We start from the raw sequence: 18,464 nt of genomic DNA on the forward strand, positions 1-18,464 counted from the left end.
TCAATCTCCGTCCCCTATTTGCTCCGACGATAAGTTTAGATTTCCAAGAAAAATAATTAAAACACTATAAAAATATAGCATAAATGTATAGATTCTTGAAACGCTAAAAAAACATTTTTTTTTTACCTTACCCAATCGCTATATCTACTACGTTAGAAATAGATAATAATAGAAACAGATCAAGCAAACTCACAAATTCAAAGAATACACCGATACACAATATTACAAACAACTCATAAGTAATACTAATAACTACCTTAAAATATAACACTATATATATAATTTTTTTTATTAAATAAAGCCTAAAACTACTACAGTAGTTTTATTAGGATACATTTGTCAAAATATTAAATTATACATTTGGCAATTGCATAATAAGCTATTACTGGCTTTATACTTTATAGTTTTAGATTTTGAACGGAGTTATGAATGTATATGTATTGATACTACAATGATGTGTATTTTTTTTTTTATTAATTTTTTTTTGTGTTTGTCATCACGTTTTGGAGTAGTAATAATACTTTGATTTTTGACTTCAGCGGTTAGCCCCTCTTTGAAAGGAAAATTTATCTAGTTGGTACTTTTTTTTTGAGGGGGTGGAGGTCAAAAGTAAAAATACAGTAGTTTTCAAAAGCGTCAGAAAAACCCTCAAAAAATAAGGAATTTTTACGCATAACCACTTTTCGACATAATCGATTTTTTGATTTTGCTGTAACTCAAAAACGAATTATTGTAAATACTTGAAATTTTCACCAAATGTTTATATTAGCGTTATCTATTTACGATTAAATTTCAAAATATTTAGAATTTTTTTTAAACTATTTATAAACCATTGAAATTTTCAATTTTTTTTCTTGAAATATGGATAAAAAAATTGGCTTTCCAAAAACACCTTTTTTTTTTAATGTATTATTGCAGTATAAAATGTATACATTAAAATACATAATCATAAATTATTCATAACCGGAAGACAGAAAAATAAAAAAATAATAATACAAATAATAGATAAACGATATGTTTTCCAAATTAAAGCGAGTAAGTTATCTATATGTCATAAATAGGTTAGACATCGGAAATTGGATTTAGATGGTAATTAATATGAGAAAATTATTGTGAGTTTATTTACGTTAATTTAGGTTAAAAGGTCGTTATAAACGGAAATCTCAAATGTCCCAACAGATAAACACCATCACCAAATCGAATAGGTTAAGTTAAGAACTATATATAGATTCAAATTATGTACTATAGTAAGTTAGCACCATTATAGCAACTCAAAATGCTATTATCAATTATCAGTTTATCAGAGAAGTATAAGAATGATTTGTCGACGGTCCGTGACCGAAGAACACGATACATAATATTTTGCTTTCTGCCTTCAGCGGTTCAGCATTATAATACTATTCATTCAATCGTTTACATTTTAAATCTTTTTCAGCATAAAGTTGTTCATTGTTACTTTAGTTATTTGTTTTTGTATTTTGTTCTCGAGTCTTGACACAGTGCTCAGTGTACTTGAAATATCTATTTTCTTATGCAATGTGGTTTTTAGTGATTTGAATGTTCCTCAGTTTCTGTAGTTACTTGTTTTATTTAAATATTTTGCTTTCCATATAACGAATGACAAATTACCGTTTTGGAAATATAACTTTTAACAGTTAAGATTTTATTATTCTGTTAATCTTAAAGGAACAATGGATATCCCCAACGAATTGCCTATTATTTATACAACACCAGTTTTGATTCCTGGTTTTATTTTGAAAATTCGATTACAAGTTGAAAAATAGTAAGAATACATAATATCATACATTAAAAATAATAAACAATCAATACCTAGTTTTAATGTACTTTAATATTTTTAAGATATTTTTTAATTATCTATTTATTTATAAATGACTATTTTTATAGTTATTTTATAAGATTTTTGCTTCAATCTATTTTTTTATGTGTTATGAGATATAGCTTATCAGGATTGGCTAGGTGTGCCAGTGTGCTGTAGCATGCTGGGTTAACTCAATATAATATGTGGCACTTGGGCTGAGGGCTACCAAACATTTGACGATACATATTACTAACACATTTATTTTAAATACAAAACAGTTTTAAACCACAATTATTGAGTTGGTATGAATATTAACATCAAAAGTTTATGATCGAACTTTAAAACTTATAATATGTGTATACAGGGTGTCCTATGAGGATTTATCCTTTGCGATATCTCCTGAAATAACGGAGATATCATAATATTCTGGTTTTTTAGTAAGATTTACATGGATAAGAACCACAAATATTTCATGTTTTAATTTATTTTAATGTTTTGGTAAAAAAGTTAAAAAATATATTTTTTTATTTAATTATTTAAAAAAAAATTAAAGAGCCTATTTTGTAAAGTTCATTTTTTGAAAATATTGACGTTTCAACATTTTAATTTCATTAATCTCCTGATTTTTAATAATTTTTTTAATTTCGAGAAAAACACTGAAAGCATTTGCTGGCCGTATGAGCATGCGGGCTACATGTTTGATACAATGTACCACTATTAAATAGTTTGCAGTTTTTTTTTAAATTAGAAAAAATACACAATTTCTAAAAATCTTTCATCGAGGGTCGATGTTCTACAAAAGGTTAAGAACCGCTGGTCTAGAACTCAAAATATCTCAAAAGTGTCCAATATTATTGTTGCCTATTATTTCAATCAAAGTATACCATTTTTTTTTTTTTTTTTGGTTTACTATAGCAATTTGTTGTTGACCTCTGCAATCATTTTATACCAATTATATCAACTAACGCAACACCTACATGTATCATGTCCATCTTACTAACGCATAACACACTACATTGTACGTTTTAAATAATCCATTTCACTCTTTTTTTGATTAATTTTACAGTAAATTGATCTATCATCAAATTTAAATATAAGAACATTGTCTATTTAACCCTACTATTTTATAATATTTTTTTATTTTAAATGAGATGAGCATTTTAACACTCTTTATTATTAATGTGTTTTAAAATATTCATATCTTGCTTTAAAATTAGAGTATTAAAAATGCCTATAAGGTTTGAATTATCATGTTTATAAAGAATAACATTTTAAAGATAATGTGTGTAGGTATTCCAATTTGTGTACTGTTTTCAGAATGTACTTTTCTACTGTCTTAACAATTGTTTTAGTGAAAAGTCTTTTTTATTTATCATTTTCTATTGTCAGAAATAGATTAAATGACTTAATTATGTTAAGTAAATATAGAAAATAATATTTCTCAAAATATAAACGATTTCTGATTTAATTACCTAATATATTTTCCAATGATTAAACAAAAAAAAAATTAAAAAAAAATTTTTTTTTATTATTAAATTTTGAAAACCAGTATAAATTGGTATGATATATGCAATAATACAGTGATAAGCAATCCTTGATGTACCTAACTATATTCTATATGTGCAACATGTTTAAAAAAAAAAAAAATTGCCAAGAATATGCTGGTCTATAGACAAACATTGGTATGACTATAAACAATTAAAGAATTGGAGCACTCAGTGGTGTCATTTCAATTTTTTTTTTAATACGCATGGCGTATAGAGCAGGCCACTTTAAGCGCAAACTACTATCAATTTATAAAGTGAGCCAAATTACTACAATATTGGATTTCAAATACGCAAATGTATACTCTGCACGATCCAAATGACGCCATTGGAAGCGCTATTAAAAAAACTAAAATCATTGCCTTTAAGAAAATTACTTCTTAAATCTGTACTAAAAACTACTTAAGTACTTATAGTATATATATGTAGATAATAATTAACAAAAATATAACATAAAACATAACAAAAATATGTACTATTGTGGACTTCAGATTAAATGAAAAAGTGCTTACCTACTTAAATATACATATTGTCTAACTTAAAAGCTATCTTTAAGTATATTAGTATATACTATAATAAGGATTTATTATTTTTATAATTATTTAAATTACTTTTGACAAGTTAAATAGTTAATATAAGTTTTATTTGTTTTGTAAACTTAATTTATCAGGCATATTGTTTAATTACTGTTAAAATTTCAAAAAGGTATTTAATATATTTTCAAAGGTTTAACAAGATGTATGAGTATATAATTGTAAAAGATTACAGGAAAAATAGATATTCCTATAAAATAAATATATTTGTATAGTTGATAAATTAAAAGGCCAGTATAAAATGGGTTAGGCCATTTATTTTTCTAGAATACTGAGTTCTATAATTCTCAGTTCACCCTCGAAGACTAGGTATCTACCATAATATTATAATAACCCTAGGATGGTTTGAGAATTAGCAACTGGCATAAATGTGTAATGCTTTAAATGGGATCTAAAGATAATTTATTAATAAAAATCTGCCTGCTACAAATATAAATATTAGCATAAGCATTTTTTATTAACAAATGTAATCTAAAAATCATACAATTATAAGACCATCCTTTATAACCTATGATTGTTTTTTTTTAAGTTGTTTCATTTTTCTTGAAGTTTTAACCATTAAAGAAAAAGCAAAAATAATGTTATCTTATTTTTGCCGTAGATTAGTATACCAATAACTAAAATACATATATTAAAAATTAAGAAGTGATTGTTTTAGTTTATTAAATTGGTCATTCTTAAGTTTTAAGACATATTATAAATACATTTTGATAAACAAATTTTAACTATATTTCAGCTCTAATCTATTGAATTATCTTCAAACTAATCATGACTCAAAATCAATACATATTGGTGTAATACCAAAAACAGATTTTGAAAAGGTAGTAAATATTAATAATTTATACTTAAAATACAAATGACAGTAGATACCTATTAATATTATTTACGAATTTTAGGTTGACAATGTAATTGGAACCGTGGGTCTAGTTCGAAGTATAATTAAAATTGATTCTGTTCCTGAAGATTTTTTTTTGTTTATTGAAGGAATATGTCGTTTTAAATTGGATGTAAAGATAGCTGAAGAACCATTACAAATTAATAAAATCATGACAATTGAAAATTTTAAAAGCCTCCAAGGTAATTAATATTGTATAAATGCATACTGTAAATCATGAACTAAACATATCTTAATTTAGGTGACGAAAAGGAAATAAATGAACTCATAGCTGAATTTAAAAAAGTGTTGATTGACTATTTGACATATTCTGAACCAAACGTATCAAAAGTATTTGCAAAAGAATCTTTAAAGGCATGAGCAAATATAATTTAAATTGACTGTTAATCTATTATATTACCTAATGCTCTTATTACTTTACAGATCTTATTTAATAAACTTCCCTTGCATCAAATTGTTGATTATTATTTAAAATCTTTTATTCACTTAACTCCAGATGATGCCTATGTAATTCTTAGAGCTACAAACTTAAACGATATATTAAGATTTGTTACAGATTGGTTAAAACGAGAAACAATTAGTATGTCATGTTAAATATTTTTTTATGTATTGCACGCTTAAATTTGAAGAATTTAATATTATGGATATTGTTTATTATATTATAGAAGAAAATAAATATTCAAATTCTGTAAAAACTGGTTTAATTCCAGTTCCTTCAATAACTCTTAATGATATTGCTGGAAAAAATAATGTTATGTTCAAAATGCCCGCTTCACATGAATTACATGAATTACTTAAAGCAATTAAGTCAGTATAATCTAAGTAATATATATAGATATTTAAAATAATATATTAATATTTATTTATTTTATTATCAAATGTATTTCTTAGAGGTTCTGGCATGCCAACTCCAATACATAAAGAGATTATGAAAGAATTTAAAAGACTTCATGAAATTAATACTAGCAATCCTGATTATTCTGTATGTATAAATTATATCAGATATGTTGTTAATTTACCTTGGAACAAACGTACAGAAGAAACCTTAGATCTGGAAAAAGCCAGAAATGTAAATATTTATTGAAATACTAATTTTTAAATTAAAATTAATTTTTTTATATGCTTGTAGATGTTAAAATTAGACCATTATGCCATGGATAAGGTCAAAAATAGAATACTGCAATTCATTGCTGTAAAAATATTGAACCCAGATCGGCGAGGACCTATACTTTGTTTTGTTGGACCACCCGGTGTTGGCAAAACAACTATTGCTAAAGCCATTGCTAATTCGTTAAATCGAACTTTTAAAAGGTATAATTAATCGTCATAAATATTAATATAATTATAAACAGCAACCAAACAAGTTTATTTTATTTTAGAATATCATTAGGTGGAATAAATCACTATTCTGATATTAAAGGACACAGAAGAACATATATTGGGGCTATGCCTGGTTGTATAATGCAAGCTATTAATCAAGCAAAAACAAATAATCCTGTTATTTTATTGGATGAAATTGATAAGATGGTTAGAAATAAAAATAATATTATTTTAATTTAAAAATTATTTTTTAACATATTTTGATATTTATACATCTTTGTTTATAATATTATCTAGTATAAAGGTTCAAGTGGTGACCCCGCTGCAGCATTATTAGAAGTTTTAGATCCTGAACAAAATAGCTCGTTTGTCGATTCATATGTTAATTTGCCGTTTGATGTCAGTCAAGTAATGTTTATTTCAACTGCTAATAGTGCTTTTAGAATACCACAGACATTACGTGATCGAATGGAGATAATTTATTTGGAAGGATACACAGAAGTATATTATTTTAATAAAAATAAATGATTAAAATATTTAATTGTTAAATATTTTAATAAATTTTATAGGATGAAAAAATGCAAATTGCAGAACTTTATTTGATTCCCAAGATACTTAAAGATCACAATATGAATGAATTACAGATAACTATTTGCAAAGAAACTATAAAAGATATAAGTATGTTTTCTTATTTATTGTTATCTACAGAATGATTTAATAGTATTAGTGTTTAATTTGTATTAGTTCAAAAATATACAAATGAAACTGGTGTACGAGAATTGCAGCGTAAACTTGAAGTTATTTGTCATTATATTGCTGTTGACATGGTTGAAAATAGTAATAAAAAAATAAAAAACTATGTGATCACACCAGAAATATTATTGAATATTCTTGATGTAAGGACTAAAAAAAAATTATTTTTGTATGGAATTCATAATATAAAATATAATTTTTCAGAATGAATTATATAATGTGAAAAGTACATTGGTAGAACAAAGTTGTAATAAAGTAGGTGTTTCCATTGGATTATCATGGTCCCCAGTTGGTGGTAAAATTCAAATTATTGAAGCAACTAAGTTGCATTCAAGAAATGAGAAATATGGTATAATACTAACTGGTCTAGCTGGTCAGACTCTAAAAGAATCGGTTATGATTGCACAGAATTGGATACAATCATTTGTAAAAAACGTAAATTACTTTATTTTTATTAGTAAAACAAATAACAAAAATCACCAACTTATCAGATTATAATTTTATTTATTAAATAGAATGAAGTTAACATAAATGATTTTTGCGCTCATGTTCATTTACCTACCGGAGGAATTCCAAAAGATGGACCATCTGCTGGGATTTCAATTGCTTGTGCATTAATCTCTCTTTACTGGAAAATACCTTTAAGGCCAATGATTGGAATGACTGGTGAAATATCATTGAGTGGATATGTGTTGCCTGTATGTAATATATTCAATTTTGTATTCAATCAGTAATTTTGTAAAATGTTTGATTTTTGCATTTAAAGGTAGGTGGCCTGAAAGAAAAGATTATAGCGGCACACAACTCAAATATTAGAACTATTATCATACCTGAACTTAACCAGAAAGATATAAAAAAAATACCCAAAAACATCAGAGTAAGTATACTTTACATGTTATTTAACATTTTTGGTTCTTAAAAGTTCAAAAGAAATAAATTTGTGCGACGTGTTTTTAAATTAATGGTTAGAATCCAAGTATATAATTTTTTTCCATAACATCAATTTTACAAACCCTGCTAGTATTAATCAGTTTTAAATTAAGGAAAGCAAGTAATGTTTTTGGTTTTAAATTAATAAGTTACTTTTTTTTTTTGTGCTAGTCATCATGTGTTGTTCTAGTAGCATTTTTAATCTTATTTGTATTTTTGGTGGTAAAGACGACATTTCCCTTACTTTTGAAGAAATTTATTAAAATACTAGAAAATGGGAATATTGAATATTTATGTGTACATATTTTAATCTATCTAATTATTATTTTTTTTTTTAGTTTGAAATAAACATAGACTTAAAGCTTTTTTAAAATACTTAAACGAGGTTTGTTCAGAAATTATGCTTAGTGTCGCTAGGTTTGTACAGATCAGCTGATGTTAACACCATTTCCCGATTACAAATAACTTTATTCATCGGATAACCATATGGTTTTTAGTGAAGTGTGATATTTTTGTATTTTGGATTTTACAACGAATAACTTAAAGGAGCAATGACTTACTGTCAAATATTGTGTTAAGCTAGGAAAATTTGTGGCAGAAACATTTGGTATGCTCAACATGACTTACAGTTATGTTGCTTGAAATGTATGGCATGGACGTGCTAAAGATGGCCGACAGTCAACTGAAGACAATGAGTTTCGTGTCCTTCCATGTTCACTGTAACCCACAAATTGACAAAATCAATATCTTAATATGGGTAAATCAGCGTCTGGCCATCAGTGAGCTTGCTGAAGAGTGTGAGATATCAGTTGGATCTTGTTAAGATATTTTGACCAAAAAATTGAAGATGTACGGCATTGCTGCAAAATTTATATTACATTTGATGATGTATGACCAAAATAGGTAATCATAGCCAGCTTTGTGGAAAACTGCTGAATTGTTCAAAAAAAGATAAACATTTTTTTGTCAAGGCTCCCTGTGACTTTTTTATGTTTATCTAAACTAAAAAAATTCTCAAAAGAAAGAAGATTGGAGATAATTCATAATTAAATCAAAATTTAGGTAAATGTGACAAAGGCTATTACAAAAGAAGTGTTCCAGGACTGTTTCAATAAATGCAAACACCTTTGGGATAAGTAGGTGCGCTAGAAAAAGGAGAGTACTTTGAAGGGAACCCTGATATGTAACTTATAAATAAAATACATTTTTTTTTTTATGACGTTAGTCCGTATATTTTTTTAGCACACCTCGTATAAGCATTGTAAAGATAATAAATTTTAAAATATTTAATTATATTTGAGCTATTTTTCAATAAACTGCTTATTAATTTAGTATGAGATACCTTTTTACCAAATAATTTTTTTGAGCAATTTAAAAATATCAAAACTCCACTTTTCGAGTTTAAATTGTTCATTTCTTTTACTCAGAACCTTTATTTATTAGTGTATATATTGATTTTTTTTTTATAAATAATTAATAATTTGTTTTAGGAGGATATAAATATTATTCCAGTGAAACATATAGAGGAAGTATTGGATATTGTTTTTCCTGGAGGATTGGCAATGCTGCAAAATCCATCATTTGTAACAATGGGAACATGTAAACTTTAGTCCTAAAATATTACAAACCATTATTTATTTATATTTTTATTATTTTAAACAATACCATGTAATACATAAGATACATGTTTTAATATTTATAAGTTACTTAATTAATTTAAATGGACAAATGTAAGATATTCATTACCTATTTTTAAATATAATATTTTACTTTTTGGAAGTTGTAGTTTCAATTATTATTACATTAACTAACTTGAAAAACAATATTTCTCAAATATTGTAAAAAATATATAACTCGATTGATGTTATAGATCAAAAATTATCTTTGTTAACATATAATAGATCATAACCACTTTAGAGTCAACATTTGCATAAACGTTTATCAAGAGCATCAATAAATTAAAGTGAAATCAAATTATTTTTTCTCAATACTATTGGTAGATTTATTCATATTTTTTTTAGATATAATAACAAGATTTATTGTGGATTGCTTAACCCAGGTTTTTAAGAATTCTTAACAAAAATGTCCTGTAATCTACTAGGTACTTTTTAATATGTAGTATTTTTAATTTTTATGTAACAAATTCAGAAATCTGGTCAAAAAAAGCAACATACCGATGTTAATGTGATCGTTGGGCTTAAAAAGTATATGATATAAATATGAATTCTTTATCTTTAGTAAGTAATTGTAATAAACAAAACAAATTTTCAACCTAACGCAATATCTGTGCTTGTTTATGTTTTGTTATTTTGAACGTCAAACATGGTTTCACCTAATTGATTTTCATCTCTGCCATAAATAATGACCCCTAAAGTGTTCAACCTTATTTTCATCACTAATCCACCTCCAGTCTAGCATGCATAAGCGTAGGCCAGGTGGGCCGTGGCCCACCCTGCGAGCCGTACCGAAATTTTTATACATAGTAAATACATGATCTAAATACACGATTTTTGATTTTTTTTTAAATCATAAAAACATTAAATAGGTAGGTGAAAAATAACATTAATAACATATTACCATTAAAGGTTGCGAAATTTTATTTATTTAATATTTAAAACTGTGTTGGCAATTAAAATATTTCTTATTTAATTTAAAAAAAATATATATATCTGTTTTTTATCATATGAATGATGTATGCTTTAAATAATGGCTGATTATGAGTAGGTAAATTAAAGTATGCAACATTTTAATTGTTTTTTCCATCAGAGTTCGGGTTTCTAAATCTTTACTGACTTAGCCCTTCCTGCCACAAATGTTTGCGCACGCCTATGCTAGCATGAGTTCTCAGACTGCTGAATCGCAACAAATTATTAGGATACACAAAAATCATAGATGTTTTTTATTTATTTTGACTTGATGGATTTATTTTTACACTTAGAAAATTAATTTAATAATCAAAAACATACAATATTCTACAGACTAAGCCAGTAGATTAAATTTATGTTACTATATGTTTTTATGATTCACTCTCAATCTCAAATAGTTTTTCATAATTTACAGAATTTATTTTACTCAAAGCATGTTATGACGTAACACTTCTCTGCTCTAAATGTGCATGTCAGCTAATGTGTAAACAAACTCCCATATCATTTTTTATTGATCTTGAACAAAATGAATTAAACCAAAGAAACTTGGATGGTCTAACAAAATTAATAACCGATACTACTAAATTTACGTTTTTGTAAAAAAATTCTCTTAAAGCCTTTTATCCTCCACAATTTAACTGTGATTAGTGGTTCAGCAGTAGTACCTATACTGAAGTCTTCAATACACCATATGCTCTGTAAAAATATGCAGTAGGTAATTAACATTTTACTGAGGTTTGTGACATAGGGCATAACCATAAATTAATAAGATTTATGCATATTATTATTTTAATAAGTGATTAAAACTGAATTTTTAAGAGGTCTTGATAAAAATAGAGTTGCAATGGATTACACCATACAAATCTCATAAGTTGTTTGTTATTCAAAAAAATAAGAATCATTCTAAAACTATATAATATTGTCACCAGTTGTTTCAATTCCATCCAATCGGCAGCTAAGGCTCCATTTTGTCATAAAGAATTCAAGAAAAAAATAATTATTATACTATAACACCATTTACTACAAAATACTTAGAACTGGAACAAATGATAAATAAAGTTTATTATATTAAAAAGTGCAATTATACTTATTGACAAAGCTTGTAAAGTAAAAAAAAAACAACAATATATTATAAAGTATTTTCTTTACTATCACAAAGTTTGTTGAAGAAATAATAATAAACTAACAATATTTTAAAAATAAAATACATAGTCAATAATTATATCAAAATTTATCTTGTAAATGATTCAAAGGTGGTTGCTTGACATTCAACAAGCAAACAGAATTCTTGCCTTCAGCACCACAGCCAGTAAATAGCACAGCACAAAGTGCAAATGAAGACATTGCTGCCCAATACTTTTCGCACCACCGATTTACTAGGTCTAAATTATTTTTATTTTTTAGTTGCATGTGTGCCATGCAAAACCGATTAGTTGTGTCTTCCATAGATTTACACACAGATTCTAGTACAACTTTGTTGGTAGAATGCTCCTCAATACTTAATTTGGATGTTGACCATATATTATCATATGGTGCCATTAGGTTCTTTTTTAGATGAACTTTACCTATAAAATATTAAAATTCATATTAGTGAAGCTAAATTTTGGTTTTATTTATAATGAAGTATAATTATAATTATTTATATGAGTATATACTAATAGGTATAAAAAATAATAATACAAAAATATTATAATAGATTGATAAATTTAGTAATACAATAGAACTTCAATAGTTTATAGAAGGCCTAACGATGTCTAGAGTTCTAGACTACTGGAAATTATTTTTAAAGGTATACAAATTTCTAATACATTTTGTTTCATCACTTTTGAATAAGTGACAATTTTGTTTTAATACAAATTTGTATAAACATCTTATTAGTTATTACTTTCACTAATTATTAACTTTGAAATGATTAAATAGTATTTATATGTTAATAATTATGGAATATTAACCATATTCCGTTTAATAACAAGTATATAAAAAAAAATGCTATTTATAAAAATATTTAATACTATTATGGATACCAAGCAACATTAAAATAGAGGGAAACAAAAAAGCAGGCAGACTCATCAATAAAACAAGCAACATGTGACCAAACTATCAAAAATATTCAACTTTTTCCAAAGATTACCTTAAATAAGAAGCCAAAAATACCAAAGCCAACTTATGGCACTGAGGGACAACAAATAACAGAAAATAAAACATATGATGGATAGATGGATTAACCCAATAAATTTAACTAGAGAACAAGATATAACAAAGACGCGCTTAAGGACACCTGATATATCCATAAACATCCCATGGATAAAACAGAAACTATGCACAACTTGTAATTTTGAAATCTCCATCAAATATCTACTATTTGAATATTGTCAATTTAATGAAAATGATTAAAATAGAATATCCCATATAGCCTCTCCAACGAACATCTTAACATTTACAACTTACTAAAATTTACCAGACACATTCTATACAGAACCATATAATTAAAATAAAATGTGAAAATATGAAGAAAAAAAGAACTTAATGGTTCATAATATTAGTTTATTATATGAAGGAAAGAGTTAGATCAAATTTTCAGATTAAGTAAAAACAAATTTTGAAGTTTTCAATATTATAAATATAGTTTTTATAATAAGGATTTTAAATTACTATTTCATACTTTAAGATGGGTAAAGCTAAAGAGTTGTAATTCAAAATTAAATACTATGCTGTATATTTTTCATTAATCGAATATTTAAAACTAAAACTATTAATAAACTGAAAAAAATTACATGTCTAACGCCAGAGTTAGAAAGATATTTTTAATTAAGTTTTTATGCTTGAGAAAATATGTTTAAATTAATAAAATATTATATGGTCATATTAAAATGATAGTCACCTTTGGCTGAACTTTCTGAAACACTCTGCAATAATGCTAAGAACTTTTTAAATGTTTCTATATGCTTGACATTTATTTTGGTTTTTTTATTTACAAATTCAGCTAATCTCTTCTGACCAATTAAATATGCATCTCCGTAAGTTAGGGCTATAAATAAAATACAATAATATTAAAAGTTGAGGATTAATTTTAACATTGAAACATACATTTGCACAGTTTTAGTTGTACGAGTAACATAGTAGCACGACTGTCCTCTATAGAATCATGTCCAAGATTACCACATTGAATATTCATATCTAAAAAATTTTTGGCCAAAAGTTTTAATTTACTTTTAGACCCTTTATTTCCATTCAAGTTGAAAATAACACTGGTGTCTATAATGTATGGATGGAATAACTGCAAAATATATATTATTAAAAACGGTTCTTTTAGGTTAAACAATTTAAACCCAAGATATTTGCTTGAACCTTTAATGCTTCCAAGTCACAATTTAATGATTGTCCAATTAAAATCGAATCTGGAGATAATAGATTTATTATATCTTCTTGTACATCTGCTAAAGTAGTTTTGACATCTTTAAGTTTTGAAGCTGTGATTCCAGAATATACAGTTAAATAATTAGTAATTTTGTTTGTGGGTTTCACAAAAGATTCATATATTACCTAAATAGTAAACATAATAAATAAGTAAATAAATTAAAATATGACACTTTAAAAGTAAGTTGCAAATAGTATTTTTGATATTAAAAAATACTGTAAAGACTAGAGATTGCAAACCTACAACACACATAATTGTTCATATTTTAATAGCATACAAAAATATTACTATATAATTGTTCAATCTTGGGATTAATGAAAAGAGTTAATTATTTTTAAAATATAAGAATTTAGAAATAATTATTAACAGATACAATATTTTGTACTATGAAAAATGTGGCTCATTTAAACTTATTTAATATTTACATTAATATGCACATGACATGAAAGTTTATTTTTCACAATGAAATATTTCAAATCAAAACAGAGGAATATTAAATTGTCGAATTACATAAATGCTGTTTATTTATTTATATAGCGGTTTCCAGAGTGTATACCGCTGTCTTTACACAACTGCTGCCTTAGAATTTTATAAGGTCTAAAAATAAACCAGCAAACAGTGACATTAACGTCGTAATGTTAAATATTTGTAAGGTACTGGTTTGTTATAGCCCTGCCATCCATATAACAATAAATACATTGATACCTATCATTAACCAATATATTTAACATGGTTCTACAATTTTTTCGGACAGCTGAAAAGCTTATGCTAATTTTATACAACATGGATTTCAACAACATAATCAAGTTAACCATAGGTATATATATAATTTTGTGGATCCTAACTCAGGAGCCCACACACAATATATGGAACCTAACCTAACCTGTGGGGTTCGGCTAAATGAGGCAACAAAAACATAGAGGTACTGATAGAAATTTTTTAGACTCTTACATGGCGGAATTTATGTGGCGATCAAAACTAAACAATAGTGATCCGTTTGAAACCATCTTAAAAGATATAACAGAATTTTGGGAATATAATATAACTATAATTATTTACATTATAAACATTTTTTAATTAATCATTGTTTTAAAAGAATTATTATTATTAATTATTAAGTATTAGTATTATTATTCCATTTTTTAATTTTAATTTTTTTTATATTATATTAATATATTTATCATCGAATTATTAGATTAATATCAATAAATAAACTCATTATTTTATATTTATACAATGTATTTATTGTTATATGGATGGCATGTAATTTTGTTTAAAACTTTCATTACCACAAAAAAAAAATTAAATTTAAGTTATGGATCATAAATATAACATATTACTGGCATGTGCATTTTTATAAAGCTGATAACATTTAGTACAGACATATAGTATTTAGAATAGTTGTAAATCTAACAAGTTTAAACTATAAAATTTAAAATTAACGATATAATTATTTGATTTTTATATAAATAATTCATCAATACAGTAGAATCTGCTTATTTGGGACACCATATAAAGGGGACAACCGCTTAACAGGGACAGATTGGCATAGTCCAGAACGAATGTTCGGCTTATTAGTTATTCGGTTAATTGGGACAAATAGGTCACCGCCCAATGTGTCCCAATTAAGCGGATTCTACTGTATTTAAATCCTCATTAATTACAAACATATTGATATTTTTCTATAAATAAGAACATTTTTGTATTCTGAAAGATTTCAGCGACTCAATGTAAATACCAAATAAAGGTATGTATAATTAAAATGCTACCCCTGATGAATGAACTTTAGAGCGTTTGCATATAATTATTATAAACAACTTACATCTAATTGTTCATTAACAATAGAAACTCTAGTAAGTTCATTTCTGCCAATAGATGTATAACACATTTCACAATCAATTGCATACATTGGACTCTCATCAGTAACAGGCAAGTAATGACTTTTTGTATAACGGAAGCCATCCATTGTAAATTGACGTTTATTGGTAGGTAAAGGATAATTATGAATCATCATTTGGTTTAAAGACATCAGTAAGCGTGTTCTTGTGCAAATTTCTTTTTTCTCATCATTTTCTTTTTGTGTTGTTAAAGCTGATTCTGAGGCTTTTTCATCAGTTATTGAAGTTGAATTATCGGTATCTATTGAAAAATAATTGTATAATTATTTATCACACTATTTTCTAATTAATAAATTTCTTTGTCAAAAATCTATTTATATAAATTAAATGTTCCAAGAACACGATCTAGTATTTACCATTATCAGCACACCAACTTGGGGGTAGCTCAACTTCAATAGGTGGTAAAAATTTATACTTTGAAAACATTGGCAATGAATTATTAAAATTTGATAAATCTTCTTTAGTTTTTACATCACATCCATCAATTATTAAAACACATGTTTGATTTAAGTTACATTGCATTTCTAAACTCGACCATCTAAATTTTAAAATAATTTTTTTACAAAATGACTTAGTTTTTTCTCAAACCCAACAACTTACTTTGGAACATATTTTCCTGGACCATAAACAGAATATAAAATTAACTCATTTAAATCAGAAGGTAATAACGGACTTTCACTGACACCACATTCATTTAACTGTGACAATTGTCCACGGGCATTTAGTAATATTCTTGGGAAAGTCTGAAAAACAGGTTTATTAACTTTAATAATTCAAAAATGTTATAAAAATGTATTATAACAATACTAGTGTATTCATTTTTAATATGTCTTTAAACTGAGTCAGTTAAAATAAATAAATATACTTTTTTTAAATACACTTGATAATTAACATTTGACTATTACACAAAAAAATATTAACTAACAAAACTATTTGAAAGTATCATAAAACAATGTAATTTATTCACAAAAATATCTGATATGAATTTTTATAAGTTTATACATAGAGTGTACAATTGGATATTTTGATATACCATATTATGTATTACATAGGATTATGATTAGGTAGATAATACCATTATTGTATAAATATCCTTTTACAGAAATTTACTTAATTATAATTGTTATACTAAATGAAATGGCAATATATCAAAGTTTATATAGTAAGGCAATAGATTTAATTGTATCTATTACCGATTTATAGAAAAACTGGTTAATTGGTCATTTAAAAAATAATTAATTTTGCTCATATTCATAATTTATCTTCATTTAAAGAATACCAAGGCAAAAATAATAATTGATATAAATAATCCATCCATTATGGTGATAATTGATACTATTAAGCACATTTAAATTTAAAAATAGGCATATATGCATAGTTAAATACATACATACTTTTATTTTTTAAAACTATGAACATATATTTTTGATTATTATTCTATAGATAAATGTAATCTATATTTATACTATTTTTTTGTTTGTAGGTACTAAAATAAAAAAAATTGCATTAACAGATCTTTATATGTTTAGCACCATTTTATTATCATTTTGTAAAACTGGAAAAAGCTACTACCTATAATTATTTTTTAATAAAAATTGTTTAACATAATTTGATTATTGAACATATACTAATTATTTATTTAGACATTTATATTATAACTTAATATAATATGAGTATATGAAAATATTGTATAAATTACATTTAAGAAATATTATATATGTTAGGCGGTAATAAAATGGGTTGTGATAATAATATATTATAAATCATTCAGTTTAGTTGTTTTTTGTTAAAATTTATGAATAGTATAGATGTAAAATAAAACCATTTTGTAGTTAGATACTCACTTTTAAAATTTTTTTTTTTTCTTTTAAATAGAGTTTTAGTTTTGAGTACTCTTCTTCAGTAAGTGTATTCGCACCGTTGGTAGACTTAGGTTCCTCGCAAGTACGTTTTTGTTTGACGGCTGGTTGAGCGCTAGACAACAACGGCGACTTATCTGTCAACTTTCGTTTACCCTTCATAGTAATTGTTGAAGAACGAATAGACCACGTGCGGAATAAAGTATAATCTGTGTTCTGAGGTAAAATAGTATTATTTTAACACTATAATAGTAAGTAGTGACCGTATATTCCTTACAATCAACAGTCGTGCATTCCGAAACCCCGGGCACCCGTGAGCCACGACTCAAAATGATCCGCGAATCTTGTCGACTCTAATTAACGTAAATGTTTAATTTAATGTTGTTATTGTCAACAGATAACGCGTGATAACGACCACGAGGTGGCAGCGAGGATTTTGATATGAAGCCCAACGATCGCTCAGTATGACCGCTGACAAAAATATTGTAAAAAGGTTTTCGACCAAAATGCACGACAGCTGAAAATTCAGCTGTTTTCCGAGTTTATTTGACGACAAATTGTTAATAATGTTATTATATAACAACAGTAATGTCATTGTTTTGTTTTCCATTTCCATTTTTCCAGCATTGCTGTTGCATTTCAACTTTCCAGGCTAGCTACCAGCTGAGCCTTTGCTCTTTTACAAGTCTCACCCCGTTGAAATCTAACCCTCTCGCGAGGACAGTAGTCTCTTCACCCACTCGCTCGCCTACCGCAGCAGTGCAGCACCTACTACACTACAAGTAACAGC

The 18,464-nt window shown here is 26.1% G+C and overlaps 2 protein-coding genes across 2 annotated transcripts; one reads left to right on the plus strand and one right to left on the minus strand.

Moving 5' to 3' along the window:
- The first annotated feature begins 1,344 nt into the window (after nucleotides 1-1,344).
- On the plus strand, nucleotides 1,345-9,583 carry LOC113561302 (lon protease homolog 2, peroxisomal-like). The gene is made up of 16 exons (XM_026967640.1): nucleotides 1,345-1,783; nucleotides 4,693-4,777; nucleotides 4,853-5,033; nucleotides 5,093-5,205; nucleotides 5,275-5,431; nucleotides 5,517-5,658; nucleotides 5,743-5,920; nucleotides 5,981-6,162; nucleotides 6,231-6,378; nucleotides 6,469-6,672; nucleotides 6,741-6,849; nucleotides 6,916-7,067; nucleotides 7,129-7,359; nucleotides 7,440-7,622; nucleotides 7,691-7,801; nucleotides 9,345-9,583. The coding sequence occupies exons 1-16, from the start codon at nucleotides 1,692-1,694 to the stop codon at nucleotides 9,462-9,464; spliced, it is 2,388 nt and encodes a 795-aa protein (XP_026823441.1). The 5' UTR covers nucleotides 1,345-1,691; the 3' UTR covers nucleotides 9,465-9,583.
- Nucleotides 9,584-11,542: 1,959 nt separating this feature from the next.
- On the minus strand, nucleotides 11,543-18,276 carry LOC113550721 (RNA exonuclease 1). The gene is made up of 9 exons (XM_026952744.2): nucleotides 17,952-18,276; nucleotides 17,660-17,890; nucleotides 16,416-16,558; nucleotides 16,172-16,353; nucleotides 15,740-16,056; nucleotides 13,848-14,042; nucleotides 13,587-13,776; nucleotides 13,381-13,527; nucleotides 11,543-12,064 (listed from the first exon to the last, which is right to left on the minus strand). Exons 2-9 carry the CDS (start codon nucleotides 17,834-17,836, stop codon nucleotides 11,724-11,726), a joined length of 1,692 nt encoding a protein of 563 aa, XP_026808545.1. The 5' UTR covers nucleotides 17,837-17,890; nucleotides 17,952-18,276; the 3' UTR covers nucleotides 11,543-11,723.
- Nucleotides 18,277-18,464: the final 188 nt, after the last annotated feature.

This window comes from Rhopalosiphum maidis, chromosome 4, assembly GCF_003676215.2.
Source record: "Rhopalosiphum maidis isolate BTI-1 chromosome 4, ASM367621v3, whole genome shotgun sequence".
Classification (NCBI taxonomy): Eukaryota; Metazoa; Arthropoda; class Insecta; order Hemiptera; family Aphididae; genus Rhopalosiphum; species Rhopalosiphum maidis.